Here is a 15,729-nt window from a genome sequence, read left to right on the forward strand (position 1 = left end):
TATGTTGTATGATTACACTTTTGCACAATAAATGTTCTCAAAACGACATACTAAGTTTCTTTCTTTTGTCTATGTAACCTGCTCTGAAATGGTTACATTATGATTTATATATCGTGATATATATCGTTATCGCAATAGGTTGCAATGTATGTCGCAATATGGATTTTAGGCCATATCGCCCATCCCTAGTTTCAATGGGGTGAAAGTAATTATTTTCTGGTCCCAGTCTTTATATGCCTTGGATAACATATGTTGTTTGTGGATTTAAATGAAATTTTTCATGTCAAGAGTTTGACTGTTAGAGAAAACACAATGAGAAAGACCACACGTCTCGTATGTGACATCACGCTCCCTGGGACTGGCGTGGACAAGACCGACAATCTCCCCGGCATAACTGAAACTCTCCACATGCCCCGACTTATAATGGTTTTCACCTCTTCCGATTCCAAGTGTGGGTGGTGACGTATATCATTTGCGTCGAGAGCAGCAAGGAGCTGTAGTTCACAAAGCGGCCTCACACAAAACATTATCAAACTTCTTCACATACATTTTTAGTTTTCTATGCATGAAAAATTATCATTTAAATCCACAAACAACATATGTGTAATCCAGGGCATATAAAGACTGGGATCAGAAAATAATAACATTCTCTCCATTGAAACCCATTCATATTTTTCGATCTCAATGGTCCCATGGGCTCTACCGGAAGGGGTGTGACTTCGCCACTCTATTGACTATGTCCAGACTCGGTGCAAATGAAAAAAGTACGAGAGTCTGGTAGGACCAGGCTATACAATTTCTGGATGTGCCCCTATAATGTTCAGTTAGGGGCCACAGTGCTCCTAGTGAAAAAAGTTAGTGTGGAGACCTGTCTAGTGTTACCCCAAACCAGTGGTCCACTTGAAGGGGAATCTAACATTGATTTGATTGACTAAGCATTATTTCGACATGTTTGTCTAAAAGGTTTTATTTTTTTTATTTCAGTTCATTTAAGCTCATTGTGTTCCTTATTATTTTTATTAGCCCGCCAGATGAGAAATCGAGCCAGCGAAAGCAGAGGTCCCCGACTTTTATTACGCCAAATGTACTATGTCAGACAATATTTCTGTAACCGGTGTTACACCGTATTCTGTTACCCATCATAAAGTGTGACATCAGGGGTCGCTGTTGCTGGTTTTCTGCAACATGCACATGCTTAAAGGGTAGCCTGAGTTCACTTCTAATAAACATTGTATCGCCATTGCTTTGTTACACTGGCCAATTGGCTTAGGCAAAGTGGTTGATATACATCTTTAGTATATGCTACACGTGAACCTCTCAAACTCTGGATATTGTTTTCATCGCAGAATATACTACACGTGAACACTCCAAAAACAAATAAATCAGGGCAAAAATTGTTATCTTGTTTATTTTTGGAGTGTTCATGTGTAGAATATACTAACAGTTTTTCACCTCAGGCTCCGTGAATAATGGGGAATTCCTAGAGGTGTCAAGTAATCAAGTATAAATACTTTGTTACCTTACTTAAGTAGAAATTTGGGGTATCTATACTTTACTGGAGTAATTATTTTTCATCCTACTTTTTACTTCTACTTCTTACATTTTCACGCACTTATCTGTACTTTCTAATCCTTACTTCTTAAAGATGGCATTGTTACTCCTATTTAATTTCGGCTTGTTTTTATTCAGCCGAAAAAACAAACAAAAAAACCTATCCAGATAATTCAGGCATCGGATAGAGTGAATTTGATTGGTTGGATGAGAATAGAAACATATACCATTCTGACACCCTATTGGTTTATACGCGATCCATGGCACCTGCGCATGACCAGAGCCCATCTACATTCTCTGACATGACATAAATCGCGCCACGTTCCAGCTACAAAATAGCAGACGTAGACGAGCGAAATGTCCGAACCAAGCACCAGTGAGGAGGTTGGTAGCCAAGAAGACCAGCCAACCATTCTACATCCCTGGCTGTACCTGGAAGAATTTTTTGAAATGGTTGGATGCAAAAACAATTCAGTTCTTACTCGTTACATCTAAAATTCCTGCAGCTAGCTTGGATACATAAATGTATTAGATGGCCTTTAGAAAAAAAAATTGGGGAAGCGGGGCAGTGTGCTATAGAGGTGTGCTGTGTGTGTCACTAATTCACGGATGGGATAAATGCAGAATTCCTTGATTCCAAATTCATTGTATGTGTGAGCATACTTGGCGAATAAGCTGATTGTATTTCTATAGACCCCTGTGGCACAGCCTAAGCTTTTGTCCTTAATGGCGTTTTTTCCCCCTTGCATTACTTTTACTTTCATACTTTAAGTAGTTTTGAAACCAGTACTTTTATACTTTTACTAAAGTAAAAAGCTTGAGTTGATACTTCAACAGAAGTATTTTTAAACACTAGTATCTATACTATACTTCTACTTGAGTAATGAATGTGAATACTTTTGACACCTGGGAATTCCCCACTTTTCACTTATTCACTAACCCTTTTGTTGAGTCCAAGACCAGGGCTTTTCAAGTCTGTGTCCAAAGAGATTTGGGTCAGTGGCATAAAAGTAGAAAACCAAAAAGGTGCAAGTAGTCGGATGATGGTTATAGAACACCCTTAATATTTATATTTAGCAAGTTCATTCACTGAGCTGAAGAAGATTAAACCATGGGACAGAAGAGGCTTAGTGGATCGTCCATGTTTGAATCACACAAAATGTTGGACCTGTGTTCCGCTAGTGGAGCTGTTCAGATGGTTTTGTTTACAATACATCGCAATCTCTATCTATTGGTTTCTGACATATTTTGAGTGGATGTGGAGGGATTGTCGTAGAGCAGTAGAATCAACGGCTGAGTAGTGTTCCCTGCCATCCTTAGCTATCTTTTTATCACGTTAGGTACATTCAGTATACTGTTATTATAGGGATGGTCATTCAAGGTGGAGGCATATGGGCTTCACCAGATGGCTGCCCCAATCAGATTAGTCGAAGAGGATCCTCTTTGCCACCCAAGGAAACAAAAGACAGGCAAGATCACCACAGGCTTCTTTAGGTTTGCCCACCATTAGGTAACACATTTTTTAAAAGATGTCCAATCCAAGGTCTTAGTTGGGATTCAAACATTATGTGATAAAAAAAAATCAGAATTGGGCTGAGCATTCTAGGAAGGGAGGCGTGTTACGACCCATTGCAACTTTGCGCTACTTTTTTATTGTCGTCACGCTATCGTTATAATGAGCAATGTTTTATGAAAGGCGCCACACGCTGTGGGATTAGACTTATCCTAACCCTTCCTCGGACAAGGACATCAACTCGTTTGAGATTTGTTTTAGTTTCTCACTTCCCTTGAATTTAGATTTTATCGCTTGACTCTTGTTCTTCCTCCGACGGTTGCAGACGTCCGCTTTGTTTCCCGCACCACTAGTGAATGTAAAGCAGAGTCAGAGTGACGTAAAATACTGCCGTAAAGTAAAACATCGATAGGAACGAAAGAGGGAAATATCTATTAATATAGAATTTTCCCTCGTTCCCCGATATATATCATCATACCGCACAGCCCTAGTTCATACTCAAAGCCTATGAAGCATTAAACAGGACAGTTGACAGAATCACGGACATCATGAACAAAGATATATCTTATGCCCAACGATGTTTGATGATACTTTTTAGATACTTTGACTTCCTTTACAATGTGCGATAAAACCTCTCTGTCTTCAGCGTGAATCTCGGCTCTGCAGTCGCCAGGAGCCGGTTGAACCCATCACCTTCCACCAAAGAAACAGTTTGGATGTCTGTGTGTGTATCATCTCCATCCCTGTTTAGTCTAGGTGTTTGCCGTTGGATCTGATGGACCTCATTTGGTTACATGGTCAAATGCTTGTTGCAAGGTAGGGTGCTGTGTTCTAACGGTCCCTCACTGGGCCCCTGTGCCTCTTCATTGGCATCATTATGTTTGTTCTTCAAATGAGCCCACAAATGGGAATTGTTCTTCTGGTTCCCTTTGCTAGACCCCTGGCTTACTTCATTTTGTATTGCAGACCAGTACATTAAAGGATTTTTAAGTACCGAGTCCCAAACTTAGCTGCTACAACATGGAAACCTAAAAAAGAAAGAGCAGGATATCGCTCCAGCTTTATGGTAAAATTAATTGGCTTGCATCCACCCTGGTTTTGTTAGCTCTGGCTACAGTAGGTATATGAGCACAAAAAGTATAAACATCCTAACCTGGAAAGAGCAGGAAGCTACAGCACTTTTGATATCAGGCTTTGTATCCAAAAACTCTATTTTTTTTTTCACAAACTTGCATGTACAGTAACTTCCTTAATAATCAAGATAACCCCACTATATTTCCAGGGAAGATAGTTAATTGTTTGTTCGAATTAGTAAACCCATTTAAACATCATTTTGAGGGCCATTATTGGCCGATAATATTGGCCAACCGACATACAGTATGTTGGTCAGGCTCTAATATCTATGTAATCATAAAGTGGCCCATCTCTGTGGAGACACTGTCGCAAGTTATTCACATCCCACCATGATAAAACCCATCAATAAGGAGAGCGTAGAAGTGTTTGATTATTACAATTATGTGAAGGAAGCGCTTCAGAGCAGAGAACAAATGCAGCACCATTCAATTTAGACAACCAACATAATTCCACCCGCACCTGTACGTAATCCCTGCCCGTTTTGATGTGTGATTTTAGTGTACGCCAATGTCCTCAAAGCTCACAAAGTGCATTAAAGTGGTCTTATGCAAGGAGCGAAAGGCTGACTCAGCGTTCCAGGTCTTCCGGGTCTAGCAGTGATACCTGCTGCAGCCCAGGTATCGGCCCACTTTAACGCCATGTTTCTGCCTTTCAGTTTTCAGTTGACTGCTAGTCTCGGACCACGGATGTCCTGTTAGCTCCCGGTTTAAGATCGCTTCAGTACTGGATCGAAGCACAGCTTGTTTTAGAGACTGGATTATTATTGTTTTACCATTGCAGAGCGTCCACCAATCAATGTTTTTAGTTGTAGGCATATATTTCTCATTAGAGCCAACATATAATTAATAATTAGTATAATTTACTCTTACCCATGGTTAATGGCCTATAAAAGCCTACCTTCATGATGTAGGCTGCAGAGAGAATGTGCTGTTGCTTCTATAGCCTAACTATATGATCTAAGAGCTATCATTTGAGTTGAATGGGAGTTAGAAATTTAAGATCTGAAGATCTTCTTACATTTCTCGCACTAATACTTAATGTCTTTCATCAGGTATTAATGTGTGAAATGAAGAAGGTCTGTTGGTGTCTGTGCTATCAGACAATTCAGCTTTTCGACTGCTCCCGATCCATTTCTGACCAATGAGGTAATTTGTTCTCTGATTGTTTAAAGGAATTCTATCATGTGCTATTATAATGCATATGACTATACTTTATTTCTGTTTGACTGCGAGAATTTGAGTCGCGTCGAATGATGATTACACTATTACAATTTGAAGGTACAGAACAGTGCCACTGCTTGCTACTTTCTCAGAAGCATTGCCCCCCCCCCCCCCCCCCCCCATTTGTATCATTTATACTGGTCATTTACCATAGTAAACAGTAATAATGATATAGATATATTTTTAAAGGAACATATTTTGGTGTTTCCCAACAAGTAAACAGAGTATTTGAGTTCCAGAAAACTGCTGGAAAGAACTCCTTGCTAGAAATAGCTTTTAGGAAAAGAATCTCGCCTCTGTTTCAGTCCCTTCAGATTGCGCTGTTTCTGGTGTCTGTAGCTTTAATGCAAATGAGCTGCTGCCCATTGACCAATGAGCTGTCAGAGTGAACCACAGCATGAGGGAGAAGTGATTGTTTCTGTTTGCGCACTCCTGGAGCTCTATATCTATATAATATTATATAATATTATACAACGGGGGGCCTAAATCCAGCGATCTGATTGGCTCCTAACTGTTGTATAATGAGCGTATACATAACTGCTATGACGCCTGATCATTTTGTGAAAGTTTGCATATCACTCCGCGCCTGGAAGTAGAAACAGTTACAAAGTAAAACATATGTTGGATGATGGTGGAGAGGGTGTAAATGTTGTTACTCCGGGAGTGAGCAAGGCAATGGAGAGACTAACGAAAGCTTAGGCACACGGCGAGTGAACTGCTCCATTGGATAAATTGCCGGCGAACCGCTCTAGCCGAGCCTTCTCTCGGAGGGACGCTAAAGTGTGTTGCATAGCGACCGTCGTGCATTTTGAAGGCAGCCAGGAGGGACTACTTTTTTGTATTCTTTAATAAAACGGCTACTTTGACTTTCTTGGTTTCTTTTTAAATGTAGTGTGTCTATGACTTTCGTTTCGCCATAATAGTAACCGTTGTATAAAAGCTATAGATCACTTCAGTCAGTGGTATGTGCTCATTATACCACTGTGAAGGGGGTCGCCGGCCCTGCGCGTCGGGGCCAGACAACGCCCCTTAACAGTGATATAATGAGCACATACCACAGCCTGTCGTGATCTATTGCTTAAATATAATATATAGGTATTTATATAATATTATATCTAATATCACGACCAAAAGCTAGCGGCTGATATTATGAATAATAAAGACTGCATCTGACGTCTCTTGTACTTCCACAACAAGTAAAGACTCGTAGTGGGGGTAATCTCGGCGATGGTTGAGAAGAATTGGGGGAAAGAAACTTTGGCCTTGACTCTCTGAAGTCCATGTTGAACCGCGACATGGAGGAGAAAGGGATTGTACTCCCTTTCTCAGCAGCCCGGCATCCCAGCTCCGGGAGTACAATCCCTTTCTCCGCCGGAGTTGCCGGACTGCCGCTGAGCTCCCCCCGCCAGAGCTGCCGGACTGCCGCCGAAGCTCACCCGCCAGAGCTGCCGGACTGAGCTTTCGCCAGAGCTTTGGCAGCAGTCCGGCAGCTCTGCCGGACTCCCTGCCAGGCAGTCACATGGCAAACTGACAAATTAGACATCTATTTTTGTATGGAATCTCCCTGCTTCTGAAATGCACGAACATCTCCGCCCAGCGCACGTCCGCTGGTCCACAAAATCTTAGCTATACTCTTATTGGAGGGGGGTGGGGAAGTGGGAGGTAATATTCAACTGTGCCCCCTTCTTACATAGGAGGGGGTGCCAAAACTGACTCGCTCGTTTGGTAACTGTAGTCGGGGTACTTTCAGAAATGCATATCTCACTCAAGAAATCATATACAGACTCTTTTCAAAGTTTGTATGCGTGTGGGAGCACCAGAGACCAAAAACAACACCCCGAATCCCAGGAAAATTTGTTTTCATAATATGTCCCCTTTAAATATATATATATATATATATATATATATATATTGGGATTTAGATGTGTGTTCAATGAAAACTCTCTCCCAGTAGTGTGACAGCAGCATTTCTTTGTGTTGATAGTTGTCGTGGTCAAGCTTAAACATTGGTGTTTGGATTTCCTTTAGGTTGCAATGTTGTGCCATGAGGACAGTAATTCTGGATGTTCACTTGGTTTGAATGGTAAATATAATGAATACGTAGCTCCGGTTGTCCGCTCACATGTTTCCTTGTGTTGGTGTGTTTGGAGGGTTTATCCGGCTGTTCCTTGTGTTTCTAGTTGCGTGATGTCGTCCACATTGGCTGAGGTTGGTTTGTTGTTTCTTTGTTCTTTAGGTTGTTTGGCCAACTGAGGGGATGGCGGTGACCTAACATTCATCACTCTGACCACGCTTCTCATCTTCTTTCATGTTTCCCCCACTTGCATGTAATTATTTAAGCTATCGCTTTCCGGCTTTCTCAAGTTTTTACTACTCATGCATGCCCCCCCTTTCTGTTGTTCTTGGGGAGAGTAAATTCATAAAAGCTGTGGATTTTTGGCAAGTGTTTTTGGTGTCAGAGTTGAGGTTTATTACCCAGACACAGCCAACCTGAGGCCAGGTGTAGAGCCAGCGATAGGGACCACCCCCGGGGATTGCCGCCATGCAGAGCCCAGCAGGGGTTTGTTACCTTTAGGCCCCCCTCCATCTCTCGCCATCTCTCCCCTTCACTGTTCTCCCCCACAACACCCCGCCCACCTTGTGTCTTGATGTTGGGCGGGTCCCCTGGTACCCTCACCCTCTGTTGGCCCCCCCGCACCTGCTGCCACTACGGCCACCTCCCGCAGCCACGTTGTCGCCATGCAGACGGAGGCGCTGGCTCCAGCCCTGGCAGATAGCAAGGCCCCCGGGCCGCCCGCGCCCTTCAGCTCCGCGGTGCCCCTCCGGATCCTCAACAAAGGCCCTGACTACTTCCGGAGACAGGTAGGGGTCTTCTGGTGGCATGTGCTGTTTATAAAGCTTGTTGCTTTGCAAAGGCAAATGTATGTGTGTAGCGTTTGTATTTTGAGTTTAATATTTGTAAGTCTTTGTAACTATCATAAATCATAAACATTGATCAGTGAGAGGGGAAGCCTGTTTATAATGGGCTTATTTTAGTCAAGTAGTCAAACTGAAATTCAAACACATGCATGTTTGACCTGATTGTTGATTATTCAAATCAATGTGCAGTTCTCAAGTCCTTTGTCCCAAATATACCATAAAGCCATGGCACGAAGTTGAGGGCTCTTGCAGGAAACCCCAACAACTACTCCCTCGATTCATCCCCTCTCTGATCCACTCAGAACAGTGAGAGACAGAGGGCTGGCTGGGAGGAGGGTGAGAACAGGGGGATTTAAAGAACTGTCACAGGGATTTGTACATTCTTCATTTTCGGTTCAATGGAGGACTCAAAGAGATTTGGTTGTTTGAACTCAATCAGTCAAAGGGAAAACGTATTGTTCATACTCATGTTAGCTTTTAGTTCAATTCATATCTGGTGGTTGGGTACATTCATTCATTTCAATTTCAGAAAGACTCTTTTCTAATAGAAGAGATTAATGAATTAATAAGTTCCTAAACATAACTTAACATTTCATTTCTGAAACAAATCTAATTGTATTCAGGTCGAGCCGAACCCAAAGCGCCTGAGTGCAGTGGAGAGACTGGAAGCTGACAAGGCTAAGTATGTGAAGAGTCATGAAGTCATCAATGCCAAGCAGGAGCCAATCAAACCGCCCATTCTGGCCAAGCCCCTCATTTGCCCCGCCCAGCTTGGCAAAAGAGGCTCTGTGGGAGGAGTTGGGAATGGAGGCGGGATGACATTCAAAGCCTCTAATAACAACGCCAAGGCGGACTCCTGTGCCACTTCTAGCGGGGAAATCTGCAAGCGGGAGAACCTGAACCTGGAGATGCTGAAGAACCTCCTGAACTCCTCCTCCTCCCCGGGGGCCGGATCTGAGGGTCCAGGGGGAGGGGCCAAAAGTGCTGTGATGCTGAGGTCATCAGGAGGAGGGGCCAGGAGCTGTAATCCATCCAGGTAAATGCTCAGAACAAACCTGACAACAACGACAAATCTGAAAGCAATAATAACGTTACATCTAAGCCAGGTGTGGGCAACTACTTTTCCTAGGGGGCTCGGGATTGTTGTTGACGGCCAAACAAACACGTCAACATCCCAGACTAGAATTAAACAAATGCAGACTACGCCATTGTTTGACATTGAATATAGTGTACACTACCTCCGGAGGTGGTTTTGACGAAATCTCTGGTAGAACCAAATCTACATGTGTGGTGGTTGCTCTTTGGTCGCTTTCCTCTACCTGTTCTTCATATTGCATCTAATTATGCCTTTTATCTCCATTTCCAGGATGCCATTGACATACCGGTCCACCATGACCCTCAATGAGCATCCACTGGAAACAGTGCCCAGCCCCAGCACCTCTCACTCCCTCCGCTCCTTCTCCCACTCCCTTAAAGTCCCTCCAGGCCATAGCAGTGGGCGTCGCAGCCCTCAGCAGGGAGGGAACCTCAACCTCAGCAGACAGGTTCTGGACGAGAGAGGCATAGGAGGAGGACGGCGCTCCGAGCGCTCCCACTCTCCGCTGCCTCCCCTGCTGACCTCCCACTCGTCCTCGGACCTCCTGCGGCTGTGCAACGGCAAGCCGCTCCGCACCGCCCGCTCCGGCAGCTCCTCCGCACCTCCCCTTCCCCCCAAGCCCCACCCCGCCTCGCTGCCGCCTCCTGCGTTGTCTCTTTCTCTGCCCTCCTACCGGCAGAGCCAGTCCCCCGCCCCCTGTGACGCGGCGACACCCCCTCTGTCCCTGACTTGCGAGCGAGGCGACCCCTCCAACGCGTCCAGCGACCCAAACCTGGAGCTGGGCTGCTCAGTGGCCCGCCGCCCGACGCTGCACCGCTCCAAGTCGGACCTGTCGGACCGCTATGCCCGGGCCGGCGCCGACGTGGAGCGCTTCTTCAACTACTGCGGGCTGGACCCCGAGGAGCTGGAGGCCGGCGGGCCGGAGAGCTTCACCAGGGCCAACTCCGACATCGTCAGCCTCAACTTCCGCTCGGCCTCCATGATCTCGTCGGACTGCGAGCGGCGGTCATCCCACGAGGGGCTGTCGGACGCAGAGGAGGGCGAGGCGGAGGAGGAGGAGGCGGGGGAGCGAGTGCCTTACGGGATCTCGGCTGTGGAGCGCAACGCCAGGGTCATCAAGTGGCTTTACAGCATCAAACAGGCACGAGAGACGCAGAAGGTCTCTCATGTCTGAGAAGGGGAACACGAAGCAGACTGTTTTCTTTGTGTCTGAAGAACAAGTCATGGGAGGAGAGTCAGAGACCTGGGAGTGGCCGCCAGTTGAATTGAGGCTAATGGTAACATTGAGAAATGTGCATCAAAGCAGGTGGTCCATGTTCTTTGTGTGGATGTGAATAAAAGCATCTGTGCAGACAGTACATGTACAGACAGACAGCATATATAGAGCTCGACAGACCACAGTACTACCAAACCATGAAATAAAAGAGGAAGCATGAGAAGTAGATATAAACTAGCAGAATGACAGCTTGGTTACATACACAGATCCACTAAAGAACGCACTCATTTGTATTACAATGGACGTTTCTTGATGGACACAAAATCTGCCGTGCACAAAGGCAGTTGGGTTGTTCCTTTGAATAAATCTCTGATTCCTGTTGCTTAACCAATGCTGATAGACTACGGGGCAGTCACTTGGTCACCAAACAGAGGGATTATTTAGCTGAGAACATTCTTCCAACCATCGATTACCCTGAGAAGAAAATAACACTCTTCACATCTATTCAAAGTTATGACGGACTTCAATCTGTATAACTTGCTGAATTATCTGAGTAGTGTTGCAACACTTGAGCGACCCTGCTAATGAACACTTGTTAGACTTGACGATCACAATTCCATCAGACAACTCCAATTTGACAGGCAGGTGGCGGTGGTGTGCTAGTAGAATTTTGCAGAATAATCACATTGCTGTATGTGTTAGGGTTGCCAAAATTACATAACCAACTCTGTACGAGGCAACAAGTTTGCCTTTCATTATCCAGTTCACTTTTAACGAAAAGGCCCACTTGAAACAATGACATAAATCCAAAATCAATGTTCACTATTTAGAGATATAGGCCAAAAGTAATGTAGCAACAAGGAAAGTAGATTTTGAAATTACGTTTTGGGGGATTATTTTGGTGTGTTGCATTCAGATTTCTCTATTTATCCAAGGGGAAAATATTGATTTGGGAACAGTTAGTCCCAATGCTAATGATAATAGTGGATCATTGATCACGATATGCGAAAGGTAAAGGTTAGCCCCTTTATGCATGTTGTCAAGGATGGCAATGAGGCTACTTGGGGTAAGACTCAAATGTCCTTTTTGAATTTTCAAGTCAACATTACTTACAATATGGGCCAGAATGAGTCTTCCCTCCCTATGTTTCCCTTTAAAAAATTTGGAAACAAGCAGCATGACAGAGTGTTTATCTTTCAGAAGGCAGAGATAGTAGAAAAGACTTCTGTAATTTGGGGAAACATCAAAATGTTGGACTGGAATCATTTGGCTACAGGTGTGTTATAATGCACAATTTATTAACAATTTATAATTTCACGCACTTTCAAGCTTAATTCTGAACTAGTTTACTTTCATTATGCTGCGTTAAACTATAGCTTGCCTTGTTCCTCCTGACATTATTTCTTGTGTTGTATTCTTAAGAGCCTGATAAAATTAGTTTTATTATTTTCCTATGATTATGTGTCTGCCATTGTGCATACATTTCACATGACTGACAAATAATGTTTGAAATACAAAAAAAGGCCTAGAATTTAGGTCGTCGTATCACATTGGTTAATTTAGAAACATAAAAGTTAATAATTTGGAATGAAAAATGCCACATTGTCCAAAATGATGGATCCTAGATCCTAGAGACCATATTGTGTTCATTTATATTAATTATGAGTAACAGGTGAGAGATCACAAGAATGGCTGAGATGGGGGCAGATTGGCAAGAGAATTACCGTATCATTAACGTCAAAGGTCAACCTTGTGGCAAACATTAAAGGCATAGCTAGAAATATGTTTCTTGCAGCTGGTATAACAACTGCAGTGCATTTCTCCCCAACCACATATGCCTCATTATTTGAGCTACAGTGCTGAGCTGTTCCAGAGCCATGCATTCAATGGCTCCCCAATGCACCACCATTCTTATGGATCAGGGCTGTTAATGTGTTTGTTATGTAGGTTAAACATGTTTTGCTTTTTAGGAAATTATTGAATACAAACCTGTACATACTCATTACATTTGGAAAAAGCTACCTCCACACTTTTATCTCTAAGTTAGTCTCTGAGACACATACACCACCACAGTACCAGCAGTAAACCCCAGCATCTCTTGTCATGATGAATGCCCTGAGCTTTTCTAAACCAGCTACAGTTTCAACATTGCATAAAGTACAAACCTTGACACTTTTTTGTGGATGTCACTTTGGTGGCAACATATCAGAAGGGCCAAAAGCCATATGTAGTTGCGATGTCTCCCCTGTCCTTAGTTCTAATAAACTCACAGCTCTTGAATCAACTACAATAAATATGTGATGGAAGTCGATAACACACATCCCTACACACTGAAACCTCTACAGGGCTGTGGGAGCCTGCTGCTGTCTATGGTGCCCATGTTCTCCCTGTGGTCCTCGCTATTGCCTCAATTTGACTTATCATCTATATCACCTGTCGTCTCAGTAATGTTTAAGCATTGACCAGGTTTGTGTGATCATAGAGTACACAGGTAACAATGACTTTAGCCCCAGTCTAGCCCTGCAAAACAAGTAACAGCTTAGTTATCACCCAATTCACCAAGCATTCTGTATGACAAAACTAGGCTGGAATTTAGCAGTGTCCAACCAGAAACCTCCCTGCTGGGTTGGATATCAATGTGTGAACGTTTTAACTTTCATATTTCAGAGGAAGATGGTAATATGTGTGCATTTTAAACAAGAAGGCAACAAATGTCAACAAGGTCTGGTAACATTCTGAAGTATTGTGCGGGTTAAACCTTGCAGCAGACCAGGGTTAGATCTCCTCCAGGGTTAGCCTAGCGAGCTTAGGCATCCGTTACCCTTGTCAATATAATGAACTAATCTATCTGATCAGGATATCCAAATCAGATTCTGCCCAAGCTGTGATCTAATTGGAGTTTATAGTATTGTGATAGAAATTCAGGCCTAATGTGGAAATATAACTACAATAGCTACATGATTTAAACTATGACCCGTGCACACAAGTTTTGTGTCAATTCCAGGTGCTGATGGCAGGTCTGTCACCAAGTGTATCTAGGCCCTAAGCGGAGTGTGAAGTTCAAGACTATCTTGTAGAAACCAGTCCACCAGGGCCAATGAATTTCCCCCACGCATTAAATTGTGACGATGACAGCAGTGTTGAGCTACAAGAGCTACATGAGACCACAAGACAAGGGGAAAGGTCATGACACGGTTTGAAATATTCAGAGTGCACATCTCAATGACGATTGATAACTGATTAGGACCAAGAGTTGAGTATTGTGATCAGCACAGCAGTCTGAATGAATGTGGATTGTTGTTATGGATTCTCCAGGTATGCAGGAATTGATGGTACCGGTTGTCTAGATAGAACAACGTCCAACTGAGGTGAGCTCTGATTCCCTCTAGTGTGCTTTGCAGCGTGTTGGTCAGCACTAACACACTATATAATTCCCTTAAGCAAACACACTTGGAAAGGGACTCCTGTCTGTCTTTAATGCTTATCTTGTACCAAGGCTCTGGCCCAGTCCCTCTAGGGCACCAATGTCTCACTCTGTTGTGATTCTAATGACAATTGTCAATCCATCACCTTGCGTTTGGTTCAATCTTGTCATCGATGTGTTTGTTTTTTTACAGATGCATTTCTTCTGTGGTACTTGCTTTGTTTTTTAACGTGTAAATGCTGTAAGAAAAAAAAGAGTATGATTTCTGACTTTTGTTATTGCTTTTTTGTCTTGAGGTTTGTGTAATGAAAGAGTATCAACAAGTGAATACATGGGGTCCTCGTCTTTGTTACGTAGCTGTCAAATCAGACACAGTCCTTCTGAAGATATTCCTGATTGTTTCTCACCTTGGAATCACTTTACATTTGCTTTAATCAAATAAAAGTGTGTCTATGTTTAGTTCCTTAAACATTATCATTACTACATTCTGAGTGTGGTAGATATAAGGGATGTTATGTAATCGAGCAGTAATGACTTGTGCCCGTCACTGTGGCCATAGGGGATGAGCATCCAATGGGCTTGGGTCGGGTTCTCTGATGACGTCATCTGTCATTTCTCTGATCACGTCATCTGTCATTTCTCTGATGATGTCATTTCTCTGATGACGTCATCTGTCATTTCTCTGATCACGTCATCTGTCATTTCTCTGATGATATCATTTCTCTGATGACGTCATCTGTCATTTCTCTGATCACGTCTTCTGTCATTTCTCTGCGCATGGGATTGTCATTTGAGGAAAACCGAAAAGCAGTGCAACAAAACCAAAGTGAATAAATTACGCAGAAGTATTAAAAGACCAAAAAAGGGGCGAAAGAAGAATATGAATAATAAAGATTTCAATATATCTAGAGTGTGACCTAGAGCGGTAGTGAAGCCCCAATAGTTCACAACGTTGTTAAATATCTTGTATATTCTTCCATGTAATCATTCATCATCCACAATCCTCAACAATTTTGTCACTGCTACTAAAATAAGACAAAGTGAGGAAAAACACGAGTCAAATCGTGTGTTATTGTCAGTCTCTGCCATAGACAACATCACATGTCATTATAACGTGATGGTTCATAGACAACATCACAGATCATTATAACTACACAACGCAGTACTAAAAGATGATCACGATTGGGTCGTAACCATGCAACCATCACTCCTTCCTAGAGCTTCCAAGCATTTTTTTTATTCTTATGCCGCTTTTCCACTGCATGGTACCAGCTCGACACGACTCGACACGACTCGACTCAGCTCGCATTTTTTGCGTTTCCACCGCGGTACCATGGTATCTGGTACCTGAAGTGGCTGCTTTTTCTAGTACCTACTCGCTCTAGGTTCCAAGCGAGCTGAGCCGATGCTAAAAGGTGACGTCGGCAGACGGCCGGCGACTGATTGGCCAGAGAGTGTGACGAAGTCACGAGAGCGACATGCTGGTAACATCCATAGCAGCGCCGCAGCCAACATGTTCCACTTCTCCAACTTCTTCAACATGCCAGCTAATAATAGTAATGCGATCGATGCCCTCCATTGTTGTTATGTGGGTTCTGTCCATGTGTGGGTTGCGTATGTGTTGTTTGCGTCGCGTACACAAATACGTCACTGCAC

General features: G+C 43.4%; 1 protein-coding gene across 4 annotated transcripts in view; it reads left to right on the forward strand.

The window, feature by feature from the left end:
- fam110b (family with sequence similarity 110 member B) overlaps positions 1 to 14,542 on the forward strand; it is a 35,090-nt gene extending 20,548 nt beyond the window's left edge. For 2 of the 4 annotated variants that reach the window (XM_060059793.1, XM_060059792.1), the window contains 3 exons: positions 7,655 to 8,280; positions 8,961 to 9,373; positions 9,704 to 14,542. In XM_060059793.1, the coding sequence (XP_059915776.1) occupies positions 8,158 to 8,280; positions 8,961 to 9,373; positions 9,704 to 10,607 (1,440 nt within the window). In that variant the 5' untranslated portion in view covers positions 7,655 to 8,157 and the 3' untranslated portion in view covers positions 10,608 to 14,542. Of the gene's footprint in view, positions 1 to 7,446; positions 7,502 to 7,654; positions 8,281 to 8,960; positions 9,374 to 9,703 lie in introns of all 4 variants that reach the window. The other 2 variants (XM_060059795.1, XM_060059794.1) reach the window with 2 other exon arrangements.
- The last annotated feature ends 1,187 nt before the right edge of the window (positions 14,543 to 15,729 follow it).

This window comes from Gadus macrocephalus, chromosome 8 (genome assembly GCF_031168955.1).
Source record: "Gadus macrocephalus chromosome 8, ASM3116895v1".
NCBI classification, from domain to species: Eukaryota; Metazoa; Chordata; class Actinopteri; order Gadiformes; family Gadidae; genus Gadus; species Gadus macrocephalus.